The sequence below is a fragment of the Orussus abietinus genome, unplaced genomic scaffold (assembly GCF_000612105.2).
Source record: "Orussus abietinus isolate OABI.00-Male unplaced genomic scaffold, Oabi_2.0 scaffold4, whole genome shotgun sequence".
Taxonomy (NCBI): domain Eukaryota; kingdom Metazoa; phylum Arthropoda; class Insecta; order Hymenoptera; family Orussidae; genus Orussus; species Orussus abietinus.
Window position 1 is genome coordinate 821,657 of NW_019396014.1, and position 27,711 is coordinate 849,367.

Here is a 27,711-nt window from a genome sequence, read left to right on the forward strand (position 1 = left end):
GCCCTATGAAACAACGCGATGTTCGTGAAATTTCATTTTTCGAAATAAAAAGTGTCTTTTTTTGGTTCTTGTCTTAATGAAGAGAATCGTGAATTTAGTACTTCGGATGATGGGGGTTATAAACGGTCGAAACTCGCATGGTAAAACTGTGAAACGAGGCATTCAAAATTTCAAGATGGCGACATTGATGTGACGGTTCATGCCTCGCCCGTCCGATGGCGTTGCGGAGCCTCAGATCTCAGATCTTATCCGAGTTTAATTTTTCAGGGTAACCATGAAATTTAAAAAAAGTATATGGCACCGAGATAATTACCAATCGTGGAAAGTCAGAAAAGTTTTCTCGAACAAAGGAGCCACCAATCCCTCAATTAGGAACTTTCCTTTCAGGTTTCTGTTCCCACGCGAGTCTGGCCCTTTAATTACCGGACACAATACACCGTGTATAAAGACTTACACGTGTTTATGTATACCTGCATATACATTACATATATAATATGTAAATACATCCCTCTGCCACTCGAGGAAAAATCTCACGGGTAAAGGATTACTAACGTTTTATTGAGATGACATTCGCTGCGAGATGCTGACAGTAAAACGTGACCAAAATCTTACTCCTTAATACTTAATAAATATATATATATATATATGTATATACGTCAGCGAACATTACTTCTGTTAATAGCTGTATATCAAAACATAATATTTACAGACACGGATATATAAGAGTCGAGAGAAAATTATTTGACAAAGTTCGATGATGCCATCACGTTGGGAAGTCTCCGGATGGGTGAGGGGGGAATCGTTATACATATATAGGGGGTAGGGAGGCGATCGCTCATGTTAATATTTAATATCTCGTTTAATAATTAATATAAGCGCGGTAGTTTTAAGTGCAGCGTAAGAACACGTAGGACCGTCCTCTTCGACGTTTCTTTAATACGGGTGTTCCAGCCTCCGGCATTTCCCATCATGTCCCGCGTGCGTTTTTTTCTCTTTTTCCCCGAGTTGCGTCGACGGCGCCTTTTAACATTTAATCTCTTTCGAAAAATATAAATATCAAGCACAAGCAGTCCCCCTTTTATAGCTCTCTTATTATCTCTACGGCTCTCGGTATCGCCTCCTCGTCGCCGCAGTCTCGATTCCGTATATCTCGGTACACTTAACATTAATCGCTATAACAGTAAGTGTTGTTTTCCTTTATCGACCCCGCCGGTAAAGAGTCGGCATTTTTCGCTCTCTACTTCGACCCACTCGACGGCCCTTTCCTCGCGCTTGATATTGTCATTTTACGGACTTTTCTCTCGAGGCCGAAGCTAGCGAGATTAACGATTTGCCTTTTCTTAGAATCCCCGAGCTGGATTTAACAATCTTTACACCCTTGAAATGGCCAAATCACTTTTGACAAGAAAATCATAATCGTCGTACGTTATGAGATAGGTACCAAGATTATAATCCTAGAAGAGAGCTTTTCATCATACACTGGGCATGGCACATTGTATAATATGAATTCCTTTTTTTCTTCTCTTCTTCCAGTGGAAAATAAATGTCCCTCGTCTACCTACGTATTTGTTATTCCGCGGCACAAGGATTTCACGGACGGGATCCCGATTTACAAAAACTTCCTACGCGCTTCGTACAATTGTCTTTTTCTTATTTTCTTCTCTTCCTATTTGACTGTTCTTGGATAAAAGAAAATGTCCTCGGACCTCGCTCTCGACACTTCCCGAAGTACTTCCCTTTGGCCGTGTTTTACTCTTTCAGGATCGGCTATTAATTTATGGCACGATTTATGTTTAGCTTATTTCACGTTATGCAGCGATATATTTCCTACACGCACACAGGTCTCCGCTCGCCCAATAAATCAAACCTGTTTAATTCTCTAAATGTTCCAAAACGCATAAATACATAATTAGAACGAACCAAAAAAAAAAAGAAAATTGTGGAAATTACAACCTTTTCCCTTGTCTATTCTTTTCATTTAAGAGAGAGAGAGAGTCACAATAACAGGCTCCCTTCTATTCGGCGATCAATTCCCAAAATGAACACTAATCACCTTCAATTCCTTATAACAACGTACCAGCCGCTAATTAGAGGAAACAAAAAACAATGCCTTAAGTCGTCATTCGTCAAAATCTCGCGCTTTTGGAAAGTCACTCGTAATACTATGCAGTCAGGTATTCGATGAAACGTGTGGAAATAGAGCGTATTATTCCGTTGAAAAGACGACCCCCTGCGAAGAAGAGGACGATCGACCTCATTTTTAAAAAATGCCCAAAAACGCGGAAAATCGATTCCGCGGTTCGCGCATGATTTTCCGACTTCGCCCACTTTTTAGGAATTTTCAATGTCCGTTTCTTCCGGGGTTAGTCCACGATAAAATGGAATTGCTCGGCATGCTGAATTAATTGAAATTATTAACGCGAGATTTCGAGTAGAATTTTCGGGACTTTCCTTATCGCTCTAATATCCGGTTAAGCGTCGGGTTTTCGCATGTAAAATCAATCGGCGCGTTTCCTAAATTTCTTTTTGTTTTTGATAAATATATGTTTTTTTTTTAACGAGTCGCTAAGTCAGGCTTGCACGGTACCTATTAGGGATTGGGTACATCTAAATTGCCGAGGGAGGTGGCCGATATAAAAAAGGGGTTTCTGCCCTTGAGTGGCCATAAGGCTGATTTGGTACTTCGTCTCTTTGCTAGCCGCAGTCAACTTATTTACAAAACTACCGTCCCCTGTGACATCCATCGTGTCGCGGAACGAATTAATTACGAGAAGATGCAGGGCGATCGAGATACCGACACGGCTCCTTCGAAACATAACGCGGACGACGAAAGCCATCGGATCTCAATAAGAAAGCCAACGAGCTTCAGCGCTTACGGAAGGACGCGACTTCGATTCGGGAATTAGCCGAGATTTGTGCTAAATCGACGCCTCGCCGTTGACAAAGTCATGTCCAAGCCTAACCGACTAACTTAAGCCTGCCGAAGACGCGGGGTGACTTTTGCGCGTTCACTTGAAGTCTTAAACATTTTTCAACGCCTCGAAGAGAATGGAAAAAACGAAAAAAAAAAAAGAAAAATGGGGGGAAGGAAGGAAACGAAAAAGGAAACGCGGAAACGTCGGCTTCGCGACAGGCGTATATATAGGGCTTTGCAACGCAGCGGTTTGCACGACCACGAGACACGTCGAGAATTCACCACGAGGGTACTCGCTATTCACAACGAGTATGATCCATGTGCAGCAGTATATACCGATGTACCGATTCGTACTCTCTCTTCTCCGTTCCGTTTTCCCCCTTCCAAACAAGAAGGAAACCAATCGACGAAGCAATCGGTGCTGACATGGCGTCCCTTTCGGATCGCTTCCTCCATCGAACGCCCCTCCTCGCAGAAGCTGAATTAAAAGATCGAACTGACTAAATCGACGGAGCTCGAGGATCCCCGTATCTCGGGGGCCTCGTTTATGAATGCCCTGAAGGAATTCCGACCTCGACGGCGAGTCAGCACCGATTCGTCTCGAGTGTCTTCGTTAAAATTGACTAAGAACGCAACTTTCGCTGTTTAATATGCATCGCGGGCCTGTATTAAAATAGTAACTATGAACAACAGAGGGCGTAGCAGCGTAACTTTAGGTGAGACACTTGTGTAAAACTATAGTCAAGACTATAGTAAAACTATATGACGAGGGCCATGTCCTTCTTGTTTGGTAGGTTCACCTTTTTCCCTTGCCAGAGGCTGTTGTGTATCGTAAAGGCATCGATGGTTACAGTCAGATGCTTCGTGTGGACTTGCGAAAAGCATTTACCTCCGGAGTTGTATCTGAAACAGGGATACATGGTTAGGTCTCGAGTGTAAAATGAAACAACGAATTAGGCATAATAAAATAATATCGTCTCCGTGCCGCGGATTTTGGGGAATTACTTGAAAAATTTGTCGAACATCCTGTCGTTGACTTGTTTCGGTCCCGTCCCATAAAGCTTGGAGACCTCCTCCCTGTCCGGGCAGTACGAGTAGAGGGCGCGAAACTGGCACCCCGAATCCCGGAAAAGTATGAGAAAGTGTTTGCTCTCCGACTTGGCGATCTCCTCCAGGACTCTCCTCTTGGCCTCCTTGTTCACGGTGCCGGGGAACACGCAATACTCCACGGCGTTCAGCATGATGCCTCGGTTCGATTTCGTTGTGGGCTGTTTGTACAGTCGCGGGCCTAAAAACCGATTTCCACGTAAATACATCTCTATGCAACAATGTAATACGAAGATACTTTAAGGCGACATGAAAATGGCATCCGATCTGAAATTCGATTTAAGGGATGAAATTTCCCTTTCCTAAAATTTCGTCTCAGACGTTTCTAAAATTTATTATAAAAAAATTATAGTGTCACTCGTGCCAGGATTTTTATAAGGGCCTCTACGTTTGTATGGTAAAATTTCAGACGAAAAGTTTCATTGTCACAATTTAAGGTGGCATGATAGTGCCACCCTAATCTCATTTGTGATGTTTAAGGGCATTACCATTGTAGTCCATCATCGAACTAGGAGTGCTGCTGATGTCGCTGCTTCCATCGTCGAAGACTCTCCTCTTGGTCATGAGTCCTGGAGGAAGAGAACCGGGTCCTGAGGGCGATGGAAGGTGTCTCATGCTGCCCATCCCAGGACTGGGAGCTCTTCTGGGTGGAGTCGCCCTCCCCAAGCCGCTGTCCGTATCTGCATGGCGAGAAAATTCCCAAAAATCGAGTTAGCACGCTCTCAAATAAATCGCGAGCCAAGAGTATTAAAAAGAGTCTATTAACGTATTAAGAACTTCGGGATTATTAGGAATGTTAAAAGAGATATTTAATATCGCAGGTTCAGGTCGGCGAATGATAAAGCCAGGCTACGCTCGGACGACCGTTTTCCCCGATTCACAAGGACAAGGGTGATGCGGTTCTCATTGTTATTCACAGACTCCCGCCTCCGAAGGAACGATCAATTGTTATTAACGATCGGTGTTAGTCGGTGCGTCGGGAAATTGACTCATACCACTGCGAGAGACTCACCAAATGACATAAAAATACCGGAACTTTGTTCGCAACCGTAGCTACAATTTTTCTTTTTTTCCTTTCCATTCGCCCTCGCCAACTTCTGGCGCGTTGAATAATAAAACGGATGGAAAATCCAACCGCTGGCTTCGGAATTGTTAAAACTAGGTAGCAAACTTTTACAACTCTCGTCGGGAGGAAAGCATGAAATCTGGGGTAACAACGTCACTCGTGGAGTTCCTGTTAACGAGGTTTACTTCGTTATCGACGAGGGTCTAAATAAAGTCGCGCAACAAATTCGCGATTGGACGAAATATATCAACCATACGATGACTATATTTATTTAACCCAGATTAGATTAATTTCAAGAACGGGACATCAACGAATTTGTTGCGGCTAGCGGAGTATTAAAACCTGAAATGAAAAAACATAGAGACAACGGAAAATGAGTCACGTAAATACCGGAAACGAAAAGGCAAACAATGGAGGGAGATCGTGGTGAGTCGGGAGAGGATGCGGTTAATCAAGAACCGGATGCCACCGCTTTTTTTTTGTTTTTTGACGGGGGATCTGAAAAAACGCCGAGATCATGTACCAGGACACCCACAACCAGTGCTATAAATACGATATGGGTAAGCCTCGAGAGAAGGAGGAAGAGAGCCCAAATGAAAAGCCCTAACGAGGTAAAAGAGGCCAAACTCCCAGCTTACACCATTAACGGGAAATCGGTCAACCACCTGGACGGGAATGGCACGCTCCACGGTGCCGCTGCGATGCGCTCGCTAAGAGGCATCAAGATGCATTGAGAGATGCGCCAAGCGAAGTGGCCCACGTGGCCTCGTGCCTTCCCCCACTCCGCGCCGTCGACCAATCACAGCGCGCGCTGGCGCCGGAGAGGGGAGAAAGCGAAAGAGTGGGGGAAGCCATTCGATTCGCGGGAGTCACTTCGCTGAACGGTGCTTCGTTAGAGAGATGGGATTTGTGCCTAAAGGTGTACCCGCACGTGCTCTTGCCACCCGTGCTCCTGTCACCGACATGCGACTACGTGTGTACACTGGCCGGACCGGTACTCGTGTAAAATTACGCAAAGTGGCACCTCTTTTCCCCCGAAAACTCGTTTAACCCCTTACCGACGAACCATTTAATTTAGCCACTCGTACCGGACGCCGTAATTTTCGAAACTCGGTCCTCCCTTATGAAAGTCGACGTTTGGGTAATTTTACACGATTTTCAAGATCGGTGTACGCTATGGCCTATGCAGGGCAATCGGGAACGTGTATGCGCACCGTGTGCACCAGAGTTGGCACGAGATCGCTGATTCCCATTACTTTTCCATTTTTTTTTTCACCCCCTTTCGGTTTCAACGAGACTGAGAAAAAAAAAAAGAGCGAAAGAGATATGCAAAATGATATATCGTGGATTAATTATTACCGTCGAAGCCCCATTTTTCACGATCCCTTTTATTTAATTAAAGCGATCTACTCGAAGCGTCTCAGTTAGATTGTCAAGAGTCAACCTCTAAATAGTAACCATCTTCAACTACGCGTGCACTACTCTAGGGTCTCGCATATGCGCCTGAGTAATTTCCAAAAATCTTTTATTACTCCGGTCAATTTTATAAATCATCGTGTTCCTAATTGATGTCACTTGAAATCATTAATGACATTATCTAGTATTCTATTTTCGAGTCTGCCAACTTTGGTACGCACGGTGGCTGCGAATTAATTGCAGGGTGTAATTGCACAGTGTATGCACGGGACGCGGCAATAATAGTGTACACGTTATTGCGCGAAGTAGAATTAAAAAAAAATATATATATAACTGGGGGATAAACGTATTCCATCACTTGCTTCTTACCACACAAATTCATCAAGGAATTAGACTTTCTCCCCTTAAAGTTTTGGTAAGTCGGGTATTTAGGCCTGCCTCTAACCTGTTGCTGAGGCTCCTGCGCATCTGCAATAATGCAACGGTTGCGTTGTTACACTTTCGCAGACCATACTTCAACGGGCAATTAATTACAGGAGATCGATTTCTCGTTTTGCGTACGTTTCACAATTTTCTCCTCTCCCCGGGTCCGCGATTACTTTTTGGCAATTCCTTAGACGCCTTTCTAACTACATTGTCTACGTACGCAGGTCAAGATCCAACGCAATTAGCCAGTGCAAAATCTCGGGGGACAACGTTGCATGTCAATCGAAGGTCTACTGCATTCTGTGCCAGGGCTCTAACGCTAAAAACCTGACATATCGCCGGCATCTAGTAACAATGTAATTATTTCGGGACTACGAAATGGGATTACCCTGTACAGAGGCAATAACACCGAGAAGAAAAGAAGATCGCCGAGCCAAAGAAATATTTTCTCAGTTCGAGGGATAATCATTTGACTCGATGAAACTCAATTAAAATCGTCATAATTCCGAGGAAACGTTGAATCCAATTTATTCGACTTAATCCGAGTGAAATAATTATTCTCTGAATTGACAAAATGTTTGTCCGGTTCAATGACGGTCTGTTTTTTTTTTTTTATTTTTCTTCTCAGGGTAGATTCACTTTGTCGAACATAAATTCTTAACTTTTAAGGCCGGCTTCGTTACAGGAGGGGAGCCTTGCTGGTCAATACGGACCAGGAAATGAAGAAACCGTGGTTTCCGGAAATATCGCGGAAGAATCGGGTCCAACTACCTTCTAGACTCTAGGAACTCTACCTCGAGGTGGCAGGAAGGACTTCCATGCAGGACGACGTAGCATCCTCGGTACCTCCTCGCTATCGCTCTAAAAATTCCTCGTCTATCATCGAATCTTAAATGGGAAAAGGAGCAGCCAGGTAACCGCATCCTCGGCCGTCCAAAGCTCGCGTGGCCGATTTTACTCGATTTCCACAGCTTGCAAGTACAAAGTCTAGCCCTAACGGGTATCGCAGAAGCTCGGAGAATAATTTCGCAAGTACTCGGGGTCACGATCGAGCGATTGGTAGGGAAAATTCGAGGAGCCTTCCCGCGGCTCGTCGAGATCAAGAGGGCTGCTCGAGGCGCCTAATCCTGCGAGCCTACCAGACAATCGAGCGGCAAAACGACCAGGAGAATAATTAGCAACTATTCTTGATGAACATTCGTAAACTCACCTCTGGACGTCTTGTACGAGCCTCGTCTTCCCAGCTGATTGACGCTCCTGCAAGGCGAGGATCCTCGACCGTCGTCGGGAGAATCTACGGAAGATACTATAAAATAGGGCAGTGCCGTTACAACCAGTTGATTCCTTCCAGGACTGGGACTAAATCTCTAAAGGACGAGTCTAGTCAAAATTAACACGGATCGTCTACTCTAGCAATTTAATATTAAGTACACCGGAGGTCATGCTGAGAGGGACTCCAAGAACAAATCAATACATAAAATGCGAGGTCCTCAAGGTTCCCGAAAACAATACATTTTCCTCTTCGAAATCAAAATGTTCACTCTGCCGACCAAAAGTCAGGAACCTCGAGTCGTCTTTACTCTTACAAGATATTTCAATGAAAAATGAAGGATACTGCGTGTTCCTCCTTAAGGTGCGGTTTCTTTTATGAAACGTTGAAGGTGATGCATCCGACGAAACTTTTTTCCTTGTCATCAATAGTTAAAATGTCTATCTTTTTTATTTTTAATTTAAATTTCATGAGTATCAGGACCTTCCTTTCACGTTGTAAAATTTAGAACGGTTAAACACACCCGGTTCAGAGAAAAGTTTCATAAACGAGACCTTTGGGGGGGACTTTTACGTCCCCTTGAATATTATTTCTCTACTACACGCAGGATGCTTCGTGTCCAGCTAATGCCACCGAGTGGCGTAATGCAGAATCATAAGGCAAGCCGAATATGCGTGGCAGGGTGTCGACAGATCGAGTGAAGTTGGAAAGAGTGTGTGCGGTGCGTACCCCTGAGGCTGCCGCCCCGATAGAGTGGGCCGGATCGGCGGTCTTCGAGGTGTGCGGCAGTGAGACTGTCCTGCGACCCTCTGTAGTAGTCTCGCCTCATCGTCGGGGAGGTCAGCGACGCTACAGGAAGTGTGTTAGTGCAAGACGAAGGCCCGACATGTTCTCTAAGCTATTCTAGTTCGCCGGCAACTATGCATACTCATCCCGAAAAAAATTCATTTCATACACAGTTAAACCAAGAAACAATAAAAAATAAAGAACGACCAGCAAGAACTAGAACCGTTGAGAAGACCTCTGGGCCTGTGGACACGTGGCGGGGTAAAAAAAAAAAAAGGTAGAACTCCCAAAGAGAAGCTCTTTTTACTGCAACAAAAGTAACCTGGTTGGTCAAAACGAAAATCCAATTACAAACTCCGCCATGCAGGGGGCAAAAATGCGGTTACAACATTGACTGCTACCTATCCAAGTATTACAGCGTTGGTACACCTGTTACAACGAGGACCTGAGAAATTAGATACCGAGCTCAAAGGGGACCCCGTAATTTTTCCCGCTGACGATACCAATGATTCATTCGTAGGTCCATATCGGCGAGCTCGAGCTAGTCGGTGTAAATAATCTCTCAGATATAGCTTCACGTACCGGTACACCGTGCGTCTACGACGAACGTGGAGACGGAGACGTCGGCTCCGATGCACTTACCTGTACTGAGATTGGAGGAAGAGCCTTTCTTCCCCCGACTAGGTGTGAGAGCTCCTGAGTCGAGCTCGGCCCCGGCATCCACGTGGATAGTCTTCGGCCGTGGACGACTAGGTGCGGTTTTGTTCCGTAACTTCGTGGGCTTGATGGCGTTGAGGAGCTCCTTGTCGATGACTTTCCCCTAAGAGTGGAAGGGTCGATTCTCAGTAGCACCCTTTACCTCCCTTCCTGTCTGGCGCGACAAAAAGAGAGCACCTCTCGATGGAAGCACCTCTCTTACCTCCCTCTCCGCCTCCTCTATGGCCTTCTTGAGTTTATGCTGCTCGAGGATGGTCGCTCTCCTTTGCCGGTCCTCCTCCTTCTTCCTCATCCTCTCCTCTTCCTTCAGCTTCTCTTGCTCCCGGCGAGCCTGGGCCTCGGCTTCCTTTCTCTCCTTCAACTCCTCCTGCTGCTGTCTTCGTTGCAGCGACAGGAGCATTATCCTTTCCTTCTTGCGCTCCATCTCATCCAGGGAGTTCTGAAATCGTTTATTAAATTTGTTTCATTCATGATGGGGAGTTAGAAAAAAGATACGAGGAGTTATCACTCACGGGGTCAGGATTGGCCAGCTGATTGCCGATGACGAGACCCACCCCGCTGGCTTGTCTCCCTTCGACACTGCCGTCTCGCTGTCGATCTCTTTGTCTCTCCCTTTCGATCTGCCTCTGCAGCTCTCTGTCCCTCATCTCCTGTCTTTGCTGCTCTCGCTCTTCGGCCTGTCTCTGTCTCTCCCTTTCTAGGTCCCTTTGAGCCTCCAGGTGTCTCTGTCGCTCGACGGTGTTCGCGGGGGGCGACTCGGGACGCACCGAGAAGTCTTCCTGCTCGATGAAGGAAGACACGCTCCTTTCCTGCGGATTGATGCCAATTTATTATATTTATTATATCTATATCATCTATTATATCTATTATATTTATTATGTCTATTCATTCCATCGGACCGAACTCAGGACTCGCGAGGTGGAAGTCTCACCTTCTTCGGGGATGCCCTTTTTACCCGTAGAGTGGGCTTCGGTTTTTTAGGCGCGTCGTTGTCGAAAGATATGTAAAACCCTTTCTCTCCAGCATCACTGGGGTCCAAGGGTGTGACTTCCGGCGTGGCCGAGGGCGATGGCGTCGCTTCTCGCAACGATGGATGCGGTTGAAACGAATTCCTCGATATCGAGGGCCTCGTCGGTGATGGTATTCTATAGGTTCGACTCCCGGAGGTAATGTGCAGGCCCCGGATCCCCTGTGCGACCTCGTCGTCGTTGCCTGGAAAGGAAACGAATTAATCGTCACCTGTGAGTTTCTCAAACAATTATTCTCTACGGTTAGTCTAAGGAATGATTTTCTTTTTTCTTCTATTTTCAGCGTGAAGATCGGAGGTGTTCACCGATAAAGGAGATGTTTTGCGGCTCCATGTCATCGACGGGAGGTGCTGGGACTGGCGTGTGCAAAGTAGTGCTCTGACGTTTCTCAGTGGGACTCTCACATGTTACTGGGATGTGGTGCACCGTCGGCCTCTTCGGCTCCGGGCTTTCGCTCATCAGCTGACTTATCCGATGAACCTGAAAGAGAGTGGAAAACGATCCGAGTTATTTCGAGAGCCGTTCCTAAAAAAGGTAGAAAGAAAAGAGGTCCTAGGCGAGGCAGAAAACGTGGAGTACGTCTCTCCCCTGAGATTTCGCTCGTTAACGCGGTTGACGTTGTCAAAAGGCGTATTTTCCTTCCACTTTCCCACTCTTCCACTCTATTCACATCGGGTCACTTTTACCAGGGTGGAGAGCTTGACTTTGGCCTGGTGATACATGACGATGGGTATTGGATAATTTGACTGTCAGTTGTATCGGGTAATCCGGTACTGAGGTATCGACAATCAGACCGAAACCAACCTCGCTGTACTCGAGCGCTCTCGTGGTGGTGGACGAGCAAAAGAGAAACATCTTATTTAAATATTGAAAAATGTAAAAGCGTCCGATGGGGATCTAGAACCGGCCAGGAGCCCGACCGTGGGTGTCCAGGTGTCGGGACGTTACTGCAGGAGGTCTCTGCCATGTTGGGTGAGGACTCTCTATAATTGACCGTTGCATCACCAACTGGTTTAATATACATAATGACACGCATGAGTGTGTAGCGTGCGTAAGACCGCGCCGAAGGTGTATCCCACCTACGTACGCATGACCGACTAAATGTACACCGCCTTCGTTCCGCTCGATAATTTTTCGCTCGTCTCGCGTGTATTTTTAATCCAAGCTCCATTACTTGCCCGATCCCCATCTGAATTGGTCGATAAGGATCGGCCATTACTTCGGCGATTTTCTGCCCCCTCTTGGTCCTTTGAAAAAAAAAAAAAAAAATGGAAATTCCTCGACAATCGCTGTACTCACGGCGTTACGATGCTGAGGACTAGCAGACGAGGGAGGCGTTTGACTGAAGATGGTCGAGGATGACGGATAGGTGGAGGTTGGATGGACCATTTGATTGTTGCAGAGGCTGTGGTCCCCGCCGTTGAGGTACCTCTGCTCCTGGGACGTGTCGTGCAGGATGAAACCCTTTTGTTGCGGAGCTGGTCCACCCCAGCTCCTTGTCTCTTGATAAAGACGCGGGTCCTGCTGGTAAACCGCTGAGAAAGGAAATTCCAGGATGAGTTAATCCACATTTCCCAGATCCAGGGAATGTTTTCCAGGTAAATGGTAAACGTACCGGTGGGCTGGGAAGTGAATCTGGAATCCTGGGACTGTTGGTACCCAACGGCTGCCATTTCGTTGGCCAAGCTTTGCGGAGGTGCCGGCTGGGCCCAGGTCCTTCTCTGCAGCTGAGGCTGGTCGTGCAGGTAGAACTGCGACTGCTGGGAGTCCTGCTGTATCCTGGGCGTCAGGGGATTCATCGGCGACATGCCAAACCCCTGGAAAAGTCGGGAAAAATTACCTTTCTAAGGGACATTGTTCCTCAAAAATGATATTCAGATCGGACACCCCGCGCACCTGCATGTGCTGCTGACTGAGGCTTTGCAGCTGCTGCAACTGCTGCTGCATCTGCTGCTGGTGCTGGGTCATCAGGTGCTGCTGCTGGATCTGATTCTGCTGACTGGCCAGGCGCTGGATGTCGGCTTGAATCTCGCTGAGACTAGTATTCATTCTGCGTGAGAAAAACCTGCTCTCAGAATCTGTGTTTCTTAAAGACTGCGATTTTTTTATTATATGCGTTGGACGAAGAGGGAGACTTAACTCAATTTTTCTACGTTTCGATGTTCTCATTTCTTAATTTATTCTCTGATAAGGACGACCCCTTGACGAATACTCACTGCGATATTGACTGGTGGTACTGGTCGAGGTCCATGTTCTCGATGTCCGGGGTGCGTCGAGTCTCGATGAAGGGTGCACTGCCGTCTTGTTCCAGCCACTTGTGCTCGACGTCCCGAACATCCTCGCTTATTTCCTGGACATCACGACACCGTTATTAAAATTTCGAGGCAATGCCGGGAGTAGGGAAAATTCTAAACGACGAGTTTTCGAGCGCTTGTTCACCGGTGGGATGTTTTTAATTTCTCTCAAGGTCTTCCCATTGGACTAATCGTCGCAAAAGAGTTAACCAGGTGGCTCTCCTCGTCTTCTAGGAGAACGAGCTCCCGGGGATTGTTCAAGAGCATACTCCCAGTTTCCTCGGTTTGCGTGTCGATGCTGCGATTCGAGGGCGTGACTCGGAAGAAGAGATCGGCCACCAAGGTCTTGACGAGGTTTTCATCCGAGTGAACGGGGTCGGTCTTCTCGTCGAACACCTTGAAGTACACCCCGGAAGTGCGACTGAAATTCGCCTCTCCTGAGGAACCACCTCCCTCTTCCTCGAGAGCTGACTTTTCGGGGGGAAATAAATCATTGCCGAGCTCGCCGAGACTCCTTATTTTCCTGGCATCTTCGATTCCCCTGCGAGATGCACAATTAATTTCACTCGACGCAGCCAGTGCTCTGCATGTTAAATATCCCGAACAACAATTGAAGTGACTTTTCCTGGAGCTCTCGAATCTCTCGACACTCTTAGATCCTCCTCGCCGAGCTCGACGGTCGTCGGACGTTGAATTTTTCGGCGGAATTTTCTCCCTCGTCCTTTTCAAATTCCCCGGCACCGAGAGGTCGCTCAGAAATTGGCTTTGTCTTGTCCTGTCAATTGTTCTCGAAGGATCGACGGATTTGACGTGACTCGTCGGCTTATAAGTCGTCAGAGCCTTCGCTCGATTATTCCTGCGACGACCTCCGAGCTCGTCGGGCAAAATCAAGGAGAGGAGAAACAAAATGTTGTCGACGGCGCGACTGAACATCTCCTGGTGTACAGGCTGGGAATTTCGAGAGGAAGAGCCGAAATAAATTTCGCGTTTGACGGCCTCGAGAAAGAGACGGTCAATTGTTTTTCGAAAATAGCCTCTTTCAGCTATTTCCGACGAGGGGAAAATAAAATCCCCTTAGAGACTCTGATTAAAAATCCAATTAATAAAGGAGCATTAAAAAGACGTACCCGTTGGTGAACAAGCGCGCGCAAATTCGAAGGGAAAGCTCGAATCGCTCGACGATCGCTCGAAAACGCGACTGGACGATTCCGTGGTATCTCAAAAGTTCGGAGATGGCACTTCTGGGTCCACACTTGTGTTTGATCAATATCTGATATCACATAACCGGGAGCTAATATATGTCGCCGACTCCCTAAATCTCGGTGTACCTGTAGTGTCCAATTTTCGATTCCCCTACAAACAGGTCACGCGATATTAATTTCCCACAATTTTATATTGGGAACTGTGCGCATGAAATTACTCTAAAAAAAAAAAAAAAAAGAAAAGAAAATCAGAAATATTAATTCGTCCCTTAATTACGCATCTGGATTAGTGTGGTACGGACAAAGACGAGAGAAATGAACGTGAAGTGCCAGGAAAGACAGCTGTCACCAAAGAGAAGAGTAAACCAAAACGAAAACCAAAAAAATCTCGGGTTCACGGTTATCACACAGTACAAGAGTTGGCATGCTCACAAACTTAACGTACACGTGAAATAATGATTAGATTGAACACACCTAATTAATCGTGGCGACCTGAGGAACACATGAACCTGAGCTCGCTGGACGTCAGGTCCGTTTTTGAAACTCGAATTCCAATTAGAACGATCTCGGCGAAGCTTTTTGACTACAGCAACCTACTGGTGATCGTAACGACAGTGGCTCTAATTTAGCAAAGGCGTGCAATGTTTCAATTTCGGGGCAAACTCGGGCGCCAGGGAAGCATTCGAGTCCTAGGAGCGTGAATCACTAGAAGGAACATTTTTTTTACGAATTGCGCCCAGCCGAGTGGGTGAAGTGACTCCTGGGAACGGCTGGCTTCCCCCACTTCGCGGCATTTCCGGCTCCCCTATTGGTCGGCGGCGGAGCGAGGAGTGGGGGAAGTCAGCCGACCCCGGGAAGCTCCCTTTAATGATAAGCGACTCCTTGGACCTGCGCCCTGCAAATAAAAACGTGATAAAAAATATAAATAAGCAGGGATCCGTCCAGCAGTCGAAGCCACGCGCACACGGACACGGTTTAAAACGGGGTGCGTAATTACATACCGCGAATACCCATGTATATCGTACCTTGAGAGAGAAGGGACGCTGAGGTTTGTCTTGAGGGGGTTGTCGGGGTTTGTCGGGGGATGTCTCGGCTATGGTGGTCGGGGTATCACCGGTGGGCCCGGGGTTTATGGGGTTGGGATCCACCGGACTGTCGCCCCCCGACGTGGACGAAGAGGGAGACTTAACCTTACCCTGCAACCAGCCCAACCAGCGTGCCTTTGTTAGGTTAGGTGGCCCACACCGACTCGCCTCTTTTTCTCACCCTCTCTTTCTCTTTATCTCCCGACTGGTCGAGGGTCTCGCGAGGTGCAGACAGCGCAAGCTCGCCTCCAGCTTAACCGAGAACCAGGCTCTTTACCTTGCAAGCTCGTCAAGCCGACTCGGAAGGTTACCGACATTGGTCTATTTACAGAGTACCGAGAAAGTTAACGTCGAGTCCACCCGAAGGGAGTTGCCCTTCGAGCGAATTCTCCTTCCCAAAAAATCAGTCAACACGAGTCCCAGCCACCATACGTACGTACTAAGCTTGCGGTCGGTTATTCACAACGAAGACTTCGAGTACTCAATGAGAAACTCTAACTTAATCGAGGAACAGCAGCGGAAGTAACATGCATCTACCACCGACAGTGGGCAAGAGGATGGAATTAGAATTAATTAATGATTAATTCTAACCAATCGTCGTCGTAATTCTACAAATGGTCGCGTGGTCTACTGCTCGTAGCAAGATTCGTTCAGCCAAGAGTTAGCTAAACCAAAAAAAAAAAAAATAAAAATAAAAGGAACGTACAAAACCTCGTGTCAAAATACCGCAAGACTGTATCTCCTTCTCCCCGTTCACAGCGCAATGTGCAGTCGCGGATAGCAGACAGAATCAACGTTAAAAGACAACTCCAAGCTGCACTACTCACCTGGGCCGGTATTTTAGTGGAATCTGTACCTATCGCCCCTTTCGTTACATAGTGAACCAACGTAACCCATGCATTAGAACGAAAGAATAACGATGTATAGCCATAATATAGAGATTATGAGAATAACGACGAGGCATCCGGCTCGTCCAGGGAGTCGAGCGCCGAGTGGAAGACCCGTTCTTGCGGAGTGACCTCCGCCAGGACGCGCGAAATTTCTGTACATGGATACAACGTCGATTAACGCGATTTGGCTTTGGATTCCAGGTTGCTACCTTCGTGACCGCCTGCAGGAACGCCGCTTTGCCGACCTTTTGCCTCTGCTTCGACATCACGACCTCCATTCGCCGCTTTTCGTTCTCTATGTGGCGGCGCTTCTCTTCCAGCTTCAGTCGGATGTTGTTCAATTGAGACGCCATCACGGTGTTTCCGCCGTTCTCGTCTGAAAATTGGACACGTATCAATAAAGTGTCTTAAGCTTCAACTAATCTTGAATTATTAAGGATTCACCGGCAGGGTGATGTTCCATTTGCTGAGTCTGCTGGTTACTCTGTTGCTGCCAGGTCGTTGTGTTGGGCAGGGCGGCGAAGGTCGTCTTCTTCTCGGCACATCCGTTCCCGTTGCTTTGTCCCTGCCTCCTGGTGGCCAGGTTCGTCCTGGCCAGGTCTTCTCTCTCCTGCTCCGTGTACGTGAAACTGATGCCCTTCTCCGAGGCCATTCTTCCCAGATTCGCGAAGCTCGCCATCTTGGTCACCTCGCCGTCCGTGGCGTCGTTCTCGCCGGAATGTTGCCCGCTCTTCGGGGCCGCGTTGTTCAGGCTCGAGTTCGAGGCTTGCCTTCGCAACCTGGGGGCCTCCTCGTTGTTGCACCCGTTGTCGCTCAGGATCAGCTGCACCCCGCTACCGTACACGTCCTGGACACTCGACCTCACTGGAAGGGCCGGCTCGGCCGCGCTGCGTTTCCCGATGTGCGCACCCACCTCCTTGTCAGGATTCCTCCCGAAATTATGCAGATTGTCCTGAAAAAGATTTGATATATTCAATGAATTCTGAAAATCATTGAAATCTGGTGCTTAACAAATAAAAAGTCATGCGGATTTTTCTGAGAAAGAAAATAGGATAAATTCCAGGGTTTGAGAAAACTAAAGAAATCCGTGGTTTTAAAAATCAGAGATCCCTCCCGAAGTTGTGCAGATTCTCCTGGGGAAAAAAAAAAAATCAGGATCAATACCACTTGCGAAAATTCAAGGGATCCGTGGTTTAAAAATTCCAGGATCCCTCCCGAAATGATGCAGATGTTTCTGGGGAAGAAAAATTAGAAAGGATCCAAATGTGGTAGAAAGTCTGAGAGATCTGTATGGAAAGGGATCAGTCATTTATTCAGAGACCCTTTCAATTTATTAACGTCACCTGGGATCCCCCGAAATTCTCGATGGTCAGCTGGGAGTCGTCGGTGACGCTGTTCCTCCTGGACCGCCGCCCCGCGTAGGAACTGCGTCTCTGGTCCTCCCAGTTGCTGGGCCGGCCGGCAGCCTCCGCCCGGGCGGCGGATCTCTCGTCGGCCACTGAGCTCAAGGTGGGAATGCCCTTTCCTCGATGGACCACAAAGCTCTCATCGCTGGTCCCTCTCCTGTATAACCAGACATCACCGTCATCCTCGTGAACGCTCCTCTAGGAAACTCGCGTCTCGTACCTGTCGTCGAAGGAATGACTCTCCGCCGTCTGCTGCAGCGACTGCGACTTTTTCACGATGGTGCTCGTTGCGGGTTTCACGACTAAAAAGCAATTTCAGACACGTTTTATTACGTCCGCTTTTCGAGCGTTACATCAAGACTAATCGCACTCTACACTCGGCCATGACGTTTAGTGAACGGGGGAAAAGAATGATCGTGGAGAAAAGTTATCTCGGTGATGGTGAACTCTATCGAGTTTGTCACACCCTGGCACACATCAGAGATTAATGAAGGAAAGAAAACGTGCAGGGCTGGCGGAATGAAAAAATTTCATCTTGTCAACGTTTAATCTCGAAGACGAGAAATTCGGCCCTTTGACAATGGACCTCGAAATCTCGAGGAATTTTCTCAGGAATTAATTTCAGGCCGTTTATCAATTTTCCCCAGCCCTGGAGCAGGATCGTCTGCTCGAGTCCATGCAAAACTACCCTCTACATTTTTCAAGGGGAAAAAGAAAATCGAGGAAAACCGCGCAGACTCGTCCTCCAACGTCTGCTCTACTTCAAGTCTGAGAAGTCGAGAAGAGGAGCGAGTCGAGTCTCTATACCTACTAATTTTTAGCGGCTAATTGTTATTAAGAGTGACACGACTTTTGAGGATGACAAAACAAGGTAAACCGACACAATACAACGGACAAGCCTCGATAAACGCAGGACGGTATAAATAAAAAAGCTAAACCAGATTCCGCCATCTTAAGGGGGTAAATAACTACTCCAATTTGCAACTCGCAAAAGTATTTAAATATTTAAGTAAACGGCTCTTCACTTATACCGCCCTGCGTGTACCAGGGTGAAGACGAAAAGACATACGATAATAAAAATGTTATACCTTGCAACGCAAACAAACCAACCGAACATGAAGTGGATTTATATATATATAAATATTTGACAATATTACATATATCCTATATTACACATTAGGGTACAGGAAAACCACGTGTGCTCTGTACATCCGACTGTTCGGCACGTATAATTGCATGCAAAACGATAAATAACTAAAGCCATCTCGAAACAAGCTGCAGCCAATGTCCCGCGATTAATTGATCGATTAGTCGATTAGTCGATTAGTCGGACATCTTCCATTCGCAAGAATTTCGATCGCCTACATGCAGACTCCTCTTGGGGTCTCTACTCTCATTCTAGTCTCGATCGTGACTTTTTGAATTTCCTTCTTTCCTTTTTTTCTTGAAAAAAATCATATGGTGACTAACAAGCAGTGCTGCTAATGCCGGTTTCAATGCTGGGCTCGAAACTCGGACAATGGTGAAAATGACAATGGTGTCCGGGGTCGACCCGACTCTAGTCGAAACACCTTCGGCGTGTACAAGGCGTCTCGTTCGAGATCATCGAGTCAGAGGTGTTCGGTGCGATTCCTCGTGAAAAACCAGCCGAAAAAAGTGCAACCCGAACTCGTCTCGGTGCAGTGGTTCGCTGTAAAATCGAATTTCCGTTCCGCCAATCACAGAGTGGCGGCACCACGGTAGTGGGGGAACCCGCATAAAATGCGGCGCTCCGATTGGTCGAGCGGAAACCGAGTTTTCGGCGGCACTGGTTGACGTAGAAGAGTGCCGATTGCACTTTTGCCGTCCAGTTTTTCACGGGGAAACCGGGGGTGCACCTCTCGACCCCGAAATCGGGAGACCCTGTAGATGCCACCGGATCACGATTCGGCGCTTTCTCGACCGAGGGACACCAGCTCTGGGTGGTTCTTGTTGTTCTTAATGAGGGTACCTGTAAAGCCTGGCGCGGACACGGAGAGGTTGCTTCTCAGATCAGGAATCGGGGCTATAGACTGCGGTAGGCTTCTCTTATGAGCTACCCCGTGACTATTGCGCGGGCACGCTGCACCCGTGCCGGCCCCATTGTTCATTGACATTGTTCACGGGCACAACCGGAGGTCGAAAGAAGAAGGCGAGGATAGCGTTGTTGTCAAGCGTCAAGAGGGTTACGCCATAGAGAGATATATGGAAATATTACATCTGTTGTTAGAATCCTTACGGAGACCCGGTCCCCTCGACGGTTCATCGAGTTCCCGTCTCATTAATTTATTTTTTACGGCGATGCGACCAGGCCAGGTGTCTCGAGAACGAATAAACAGTTTAAACATATCATATTCCATTCCACAAATTTTGTCGGCAGCTTATCAACGCGCACGTCTATGGTGGCACCTCGCCTTTCGCATCACCGGGGCGAGTGTGTGTATTTGACACTGATAAGAAGCGTAGCACCTCTGCAGTCGCGAGATTGCGCCGTTATCCTCCATATTGACTTAGGACCGTCATAAAAATTTTCAAACCGCACCCCGCGATCGCAGAGGAACGTCATGAATAAACTTATAACGAATAAACAAATTATATAACGGATACAAATTGAGTGTTACTTCTGCAACAGCCAGCACCAGTTAGCCCTAGCCCTGAATATCGACGGCCGACCAAACCGAACTTTTCGATACCTCCTTCACATCGAAAAAAAGAAAAAAAATCTAGAAATACCTCGAAGGAGACGGGACGTCTCAAAATTAAAATACAAAATCCCCAGGTAAATTCGGTAAATTAAACCGTGATTTAAAAGGCTTTCCAGATCTGAAATCATTCCGTGGATCGCTTTGAGGCATCCGGTGCTTATAAATCGAACGAATTCACCTCGAAAAAAATTGGCAACGCAAGAACGGTTTGATCGCCTTCGTTGCCCGCCACCGATGCGAGGTTTCCCCCGAAGGGACTTCCTGGCCAAGTAGGCCGATCGCTCTTTCATTTTTCAGGTCGCTCGAAATTGGCGTATATCATAAGTAGAGCGAGTAAATCTCAAGGTGGGTCCTTACGCACCATCCAAGAACTGCATGGCCCTCTCCTCGCCAGGGTACCGGACGCACTTTACGGGGTGGATCTCCAGGACGTTGTACATGTCGGCGAGGAAGACGACGAGGTTCTGCTTCATGGATCTGGAAATGCGAGCGACAGAGGATGAGGGTTTTTCTCGGCATTCGTTGAGGTCGAGGAGAAGATGGCCTACCCTCTCATGTAGGTGACGTCCTCTGGCTGCATGTGGAATATCGAGTAGGGCAGGCACCTCGTGCAGAAGGCGTGGACCAGGGAGAGGTTGTGTAGGGCATCGGCGACGGAGGGCCTCCTGGACAGCCGGATGTCGGTCCAGTCGAGCTCGCCGGGGCAGTAGAAGGCGACCAGGGCGGCCAAGCCTACCCCATCGCAGAGAGACTGGATGTCCTTGGCAGCTGGCATCTCCGGAAGGCGCGACCTGTCCCCGGCACCCTCTTCGGACTGGATCTTGGAGACCAGCGCCTGCGAGGCCTGCCCGATCCACAGGAGCAAGCCCTTCTCCTGGTCGGCTGGCACCTCCACCGAGGCCTGGGGGTTGAATCGCCGAATCGCCGCCACCACCCGGTCGCCCGTCACCACCTCCTTCGCGTACAGGGCCATCAGACCCTCTATCACAGCCATATGTGCAGACTGAAACGAAAACCATTTGGTTAGCCCATACCTCAAAGCAAACTTGAGATGATTTAAATCGACTAATTTTTATTTCTTTAAATCCGCCTATTAATTAATTTTATATTAATTTTTTTAAATAGGGAAAGTGCAACCGCGCGAGACCAGGGTGCCCATTACAACTAAAATTTCATTTTACTTAAATCAAAACGTTTTTTGATTTTCAAGAAAAATCATGTTCAACCCTGATACCGATTTAACCTGGTCTTTTTAAATGAGATGATTATTGAAATAATTAAAATAATTCCAAAAATCGTGATTTTTAAAGGAAAATCAGCGGTTTTTCATTTTTTTTTTTTTTTCAAAGGATCATGATTTCTGTCAACCCTAGAGGGTTTATTATTATTTCTTTTTAATTTCTGAAAGTGGAAAATTAATGGGGTACCTCGATCGCGCTCTCTTTTTACTCACCATTTTGAGTGGCGAGTTCTGGATGAGAATCGTCTCGGTCAGCTGAGTATTGTTCGGTTCAGACACGAAGACCCCCTTTCTGGCAAGGGCTTGCAGGATCCCCCAGTGATTCTGATTATGGTAATTAGGGTCCGAATAGATGTTCGCCAATGCCAAGCAGTAGAGCTCCGCGTTCGAGAGCGCGTGCACTATCTGCGGCTTCAGGTGCTCTTGATCCTGGAAAAGAAAAAAAAAAAAGAATTCTTACCCACCTTATGCATACACTCAAAAAAATTAATCCCAAGTATACCGCGAATTACGCAATCCGCAATTAATCCAGACTCGTTACCGACCCCGTTAGTGGCGAATTCGCGGCTTGGCAGCGCTTAAAATTATTAATACCCAGGAATATTAATAACTCTTCGCGATCGCTGCGATTCAGCTGCACCTTCCCGACCTTACTTTTTTTTCCGGGGGTTCCCCGAGGAGTCTGCATTTTTTAGTGCAACCTGCATCAGAGGAGCTGCACTTTTACGTGCCAAAGACAATCCCTCTCCTTTTGTTTTAATTTTCTTTTTTCCTGCGGACACGTCAAATTCCCACCCAGGGGACTCGCCGCTACAACTGCAGCTGCTCGGTGCAACGAATCGAATCCTCGAGGGGAGGGACTCGATTTAAAATCCCCCGTTCGCGATTGAACTTTGCCGTCGACTGCTGCCTCGTGTACAAACGAGTGGCGTGGACGATTGCCAAGTAATTCAATTGGTCTAATTAGATCAGCACCGACTCGCCATTAACCCGACCGGTTGCACGTGCGTGCAACACGTGCGAGTCGTTTCCCGATCTCTGCCTAAAAATCGGGGCTAAAAACGCTCCTCGTCTCGAGGAGACCTGGAAGAAGAAGAAGAAAAAAAGCCCGGCGATAAATTTCCCCCCGATAAGACGTGATTAAACGCCGGTCTCCTTTCACGAGGAGCCAAGCCTCCTCGGTGTCGAGCCAGAAATAAGGTCGTAACCCACAAAGTGCACGCCCAAGAAATGCACGCGCAAACGCAATGTGCTCCTTCCCAAGGACCCTCTATCGACTGGACGTTCAAACAAGAAGTGAGAAAAAAGAAAATCTAAAAAATAGGACCATATCGATCCTTGCAAAAGGATTTAAAAATTTTCCCTTTTCGCAGGGCCTTATCAGGGTGAAGTGATTTCCTTTAAATCTCCGATTACGACGGTCAGACGGAAATATCTCCAGAGGAAGGCTGACACGCCGGAATCCTTGTTACTACGTAGAAACTGAAGCCAGTCCTGAAACTCGGGCAAATCGACTAGAATCACGAATTCTCCTCCCCGGCCGCCATTTTGGTGAACGCGAGTCCCTGACCTTCGGGTTTACGCGAACAATTTGCGTACCAGGCAGCGAGATCTCCGAGATCGAACTCCGTAATACCATCCGCTGCTTTCCCTCCTGATATCGTGAATTCCCCCTGGAGATCTCGAGTTGAAACCACGGAAATGCGATTAAAAAATCTGGAGAACCCTATTCCGTGATAAGGAAATAAAGACCGACAAAGGCTCACCTCGTGATCGCGATAATAGGGTTCCCGAAGGTTGTCCGGAACTCGATTGTTGTACGCCTTCGACAGCAGCCATTTGACGGAGGCACGTTGTTTGGCCTGAAAAACGAAAAATAAGAACTATAAGAACACCATTAAGGCTCGTTATCACATCACTATTTTTTCCCTCTTTTTCTTATTTATGTTTTTTTCTCGTTCTCGTCACTTGGCCGAGGTTCAACCTAGGTCAGGATTCGAGCAGGCATAAAGGGGTCGCCTTAATAGCACAGATAGGCAATTACTATCGACCGAATAAGGGGTGGCTGGATTTCGAGCAACCTGGGACCCTTAAAACAGCCAATAATGCAACCCCGATATGCGAACTTGCTTATTGCACTTGGAACTTTTTTCATTCCAGGCTTGACGAGGTTTGGAGTTGTGCTCGAGAAATAATCTTGGTCAAAGTTCCTGGGTAAATCTTGTATCCTTTAAGAGCGGGCATGTTGGTGATAATTCTGAGTAATTATTAATAATTGAACGCCTGGGAGCTTCTTATCTGGTGTTGAAAAATATTCAATGTAACGATTTCCTGACATTCGCAATTTCGCCCCCAGGGACGAGGGCGAAAATACGGACCAGTAAATCCCGGGGACGTCATCGTCGTCCAGATTTCCAAGATGCACTCGGAGTACCCTCCGAACCATGAAATTGCCGTAAAAAGAAGAAGAAATGAAGGAGGAGGTGTTCTCGAAGGCCACGAGCTACCTGCACGAACCGATTAACGACCACAGCCAGTAAGTACTTGGCCCAGAATAGTTGAACGATGCTTCGGATAAAAAAATCATTCCTATAAAACTTACGCGGCACAATGCGGGGAATGATTTGTATTGGACGCATTTTTCCGTCCCGTGCACGGCAGAGGGGTTAGACGAATAGTTTCAGGAAACTGCAGCGCTGCAGCGCCCGGAGTGCACCGGGTCACTCGGACTTGCAGCCATTTTCTGTGTCAACGGTGCGTGCTATGAAAAACTGCCTCTTTCAAAAGTTCTTCCTAGAAGTATGGTGGACAACTTTCTCTTGAGGCGTTTTTCAACATCGCGCATCGCTGACTGAGAAAAGATGCGTTTGTCCGAGATAGGCTCGGAGGAGGATCCTTGTGCATGGGCGAAAAAATGGGTTATACAAAAATCCTATCTTTAAAAATATCTAACGACTTCATCTGAAACGTCATAAAAATCACCGTTCAATTCCGCTGAAAGCCCGAAAGTGAGCAATTTCTGAATTCGCCTCGACTTTCCAGGCGTGAGGAGGTAAATGCACCTCTCTACGGCAATCGTCGATGTTTTCCGAGCTCGAATGCATTCGGGTCGTTAAGTGCAATCGGTTAATATCCGGTTTGTAGGTCGGCGGACTAAGTCGCGAAATACACGCGAATTGACCAGTGGCTGCAATTATACGAGTGCATCTAGTAGTGGTACACGCGTGCGCCGTGCGAGCAGCGTGCTCTATAAAAAGACATCTTGTCATCGCGAAGGACCGAGACGAGGTTATACTCCCGAGAACTCGAGTCTCGTCGTTCCATCTTGAAATTCCATTGAGTCTTTCCCATACTTGCCCAGAAAAGCGAAAAATCCAAAAAAGAAAATCCCACCTCGATTCCCCCAAAAATCTGGAAAACATCCATTTAAAATCATCCTAAATTTTTTTCTGCCCCTCCACGAGTTTAACGATTTCAAAATGGCCGCCAAAGAGGCGCCTGTTGTAGGGTTTCGCAAAGTTTGCGCCAACCAAAGCCGAAAGAAGTGTTGGCACGCGTTTGGTTTCCTCCTCGACCGGGTTCACGTTTGGCGAGGAACTTACAAATTCCCCGGAAAGGAGACATCAAATTCCCGCGAATTCCCCTCGAGAAGAATCTCCATATCGCGCCGATTGACGAGGCTAAAAAAGTCGGGGAAAAAAAAAACAATGTCCGCCACGTGGGCGACCTGCACCCAAGGAGTGGGCAGTCGTCCGTCATGAAGCTCGCCAACGCGCGATTTCTCGGGTTCCCGAGGGAGGAACGGGGGACTAGGGGAACCCCGAATAAGAATAAGGTCCCGCGGAAATCCAATATAAACTCTCGCAGGACATTGCAACAATGGCGCTGATTGGTCTCGAATGGACAGCTCCGTCGAATCCGCGCCCTACCGCCAAAATACGCGATAAATCGTTGCGCCGAGAAAAAGGAAAAAAAAAACAATCCCATCGAACCAAAGAAATATTTTCTTCATTCCAAGTACAATTACTTGACTCAAACAAATTGTCACAACTCCGAATAAATTTTGCATCCGATTTATTCCAGTTTATTCGAGTTAAATCATTATTCCTCGAATCAACGGAATATTCCTTTGGCTCGATGACATTTTTTTCTCAGTGTACGATATTTCTGTACAAACCAACCTACACAGATTAACTTGCCACGTGGAAGGTAAAACAGAAAAAAAAAAAAAACTCGATTTATCTGCACATATTACAAGTCACTACGATTTATCGTTACGCGTATACCTTACCTCGATCGCCTCACAAATAAAAATAGTCGAAATTACCTCGATAGTACTTCATAAAAAGTGCTGAAGAGTAATTCATTTAAAAAAAGAAAAAGAAAATAGAAATCGGTGTCCTTGTAAATAATTCACGTACATCGGATCGGTAAGACCGTCTCGCGATTCATGGATGAATGGCGCGGTGTAGAAGGGGGGGAGGAGGGAGACGTGGAGGGGGAAAACGTGAATGAAAGCTCGAAATACGCGCAAAGGCGCCCTCGGTCTCGTGCGTTTCCGCAAAGGCTCGCCGTTCCTATATAACTTCTTTGTCGGGCCCGACTTGACGACGAAAATAGAAGGAAAAATCATCACCTCTTTCTAATGCCTCCCAGCGAAAAAAGAAAAGGGGAAATAAAGAAAGAAAAATTGAACGCGCACTTCTCGGCCCTCGACATTTTTTCTCGACGTTTACGACGACTCGGAGAGGCGGCGAAATGGGGCCCGCTTGGAAAATCATAAAAATCTGTCGAGGAGTGAAAATTAAAGGGGAACGAAAACGTGAATGGAGGAAGGAACCACGAGGAGCTGCTGCCTTCGAAGTTCCACGACTCGTTCATGCGAGCTCGGGCCGTTCTCATGCATTTTCATGAAGGCTGCTCGCGAGCCTCTAGGATCTCTTTCCCTCCGTCGGATTAATTAACAATTTCCTGAGTGACCGTGCCGGAATCTTGGCCGGTAACAATGTAGCGGCGCGTGATTGAGATGGAAAGAAAAGGGGAAAAAAAAAGAATTCCTGGCATCGATGCAAGTTAATCTTTTTTTTCTCCTTCCGGTACGATGCATATTAATGTTCTTTTCGTACAGAAAGAAATCCGGCGATGAATTAATGTTTATGTTGAGTAAAAAAGTGCGAGTAAAATTCGGAAATTCACTTATGTAGAGAGGCTCGATGATCGATTATTGCCGATGTTATTTTCATTGTGCTCACCAGGACGAGCTTGGGCATCCAAATCATCCAGGTGAATTTCCTCGGCGATGGGATCGTTCGCACGTGGCCGATCGATTTTCCGCGACCTATCTCAAAAGCCGGCTCGCGAGATTCCCGCAAGGCGGAGTCGGACGGAAAAACGCGGCGCGGAATCGCGCGGATCCGCGCAGCAACTGCGAGCCTCCAGGAGCTCGCACTGTTTCGTATGTGGATCGCGAGACACGCACCGATGCTCGCATTAACGAGTACCCCGGGGTTGTTACTCCTCCGCTGGTTGCACCTGTGGCGATAATCGCGAAATCGGGAAACACGATCGACGTACCCATTCAAATCGCATCTCTACCCCGAACTTGACATACGGGATACGTGAGATGAGATGCCACGTTTACTTTCGTACAATTTGATCCTGATAAGTAAATAAGAAAAATGTTTTTTTTTCTACAATCAGTAATTAAAACAGATAACCACATTGAGCAAAGAAAGATTCATTGGACCAATGAAATATCCTGTTAATTCCAAGAATGATTACTTGACTCAAGTGAACTGTCCCGAATAAATGTCACGTCCACTTTATTCGAGTTTTATTTAGGTCAAATAATTATTCTATGAATTAACAAAATATCTCCTTCATTCAATGATATTCTCTCGGGGTGATTATCGAAATGAAGAAAATCGATCAACAGACTCCCCAAAAATGAAGACCCGAGGTGCGGGATTTTTCTTCATTCAGCATTTATATTTTTTTGTTTTAATTTTTATACAATTAATAACAGTAATTAAGATGACCCGCGTCTTTATCTCCGACCCGAGGTGGGCATTTTCCTGCGGCTTCCCGTTGGTAGATTTCTTTTTAATTTTTATTTCGTCAACAGGGACCGACCTCACAGGT

General features: G+C 47.0%; 1 protein-coding gene across 6 annotated transcripts in view; it reads right to left on the reverse strand.

The window, feature by feature from the left end:
* Positions 1-537: 537 nt before the first annotated feature.
* The window catches only part of LOC105695584 (patronin), a 36,773-nt gene continuing 9,599 nt past the window's right edge, over positions 538-27,711 (reverse strand). Inside the window, exons 3-27 of one of the 6 annotated variants that reach the window (XM_012417281.2) lie at positions 23,337-23,432; positions 21,784-21,999; positions 20,879-21,333; positions 20,692-20,807; positions 19,598-19,708; positions 17,828-17,909; positions 17,545-17,764; positions 16,646-17,153; positions 16,411-16,577; positions 15,252-15,422; positions 12,947-13,080; positions 12,627-12,780; positions 12,346-12,547; positions 12,030-12,265; positions 11,036-11,210; positions 10,634-10,914; positions 10,215-10,511; positions 9,905-10,141; positions 9,628-9,805; positions 8,929-9,048; positions 8,140-8,223; positions 6,873-6,971; positions 4,510-4,701; positions 3,920-4,202; positions 538-3,817 (exon numbers count right to left, since the gene is read on the reverse strand). In XM_012417281.2, coding sequence (XP_012272704.1) covers positions 3,673-3,817; positions 3,920-4,202; positions 4,510-4,701; positions 6,873-6,971; positions 8,140-8,223; positions 8,929-9,048; positions 9,628-9,805; positions 9,905-10,141; positions 10,215-10,511; positions 10,634-10,914; positions 11,036-11,210; positions 12,030-12,265; positions 12,346-12,547; positions 12,627-12,780; positions 12,947-13,080; positions 15,252-15,422; positions 16,411-16,577; positions 16,646-17,153; positions 17,545-17,764; positions 17,828-17,909; positions 19,598-19,708; positions 20,692-20,807; positions 20,879-21,333; positions 21,784-21,999; positions 23,337-23,432 — 4,959 coding nt within the window. In that variant the 3' untranslated portion in view covers positions 538-3,672. Of the gene's footprint in view, positions 3,818-3,919; positions 4,203-4,509; positions 4,702-6,872; positions 6,972-8,139; positions 8,236-8,928; positions 9,049-9,627; positions 9,806-9,904; positions 10,142-10,214; positions 10,512-10,633; positions 10,915-11,035; positions 11,211-12,029; positions 12,266-12,345; positions 12,548-12,626; positions 12,781-12,946; positions 13,081-15,251; positions 15,423-16,410; positions 16,578-16,645; positions 17,154-17,544; positions 17,765-17,827; positions 17,910-19,597; positions 19,709-20,691; positions 20,808-20,878; positions 21,334-21,783; positions 22,000-23,336; positions 23,433-27,711 lie in introns of all 6 variants that reach the window. The other 5 variants (XM_012417280.2, XM_012417283.2, XM_012417285.2 and 2 more) reach the window with 5 other exon arrangements.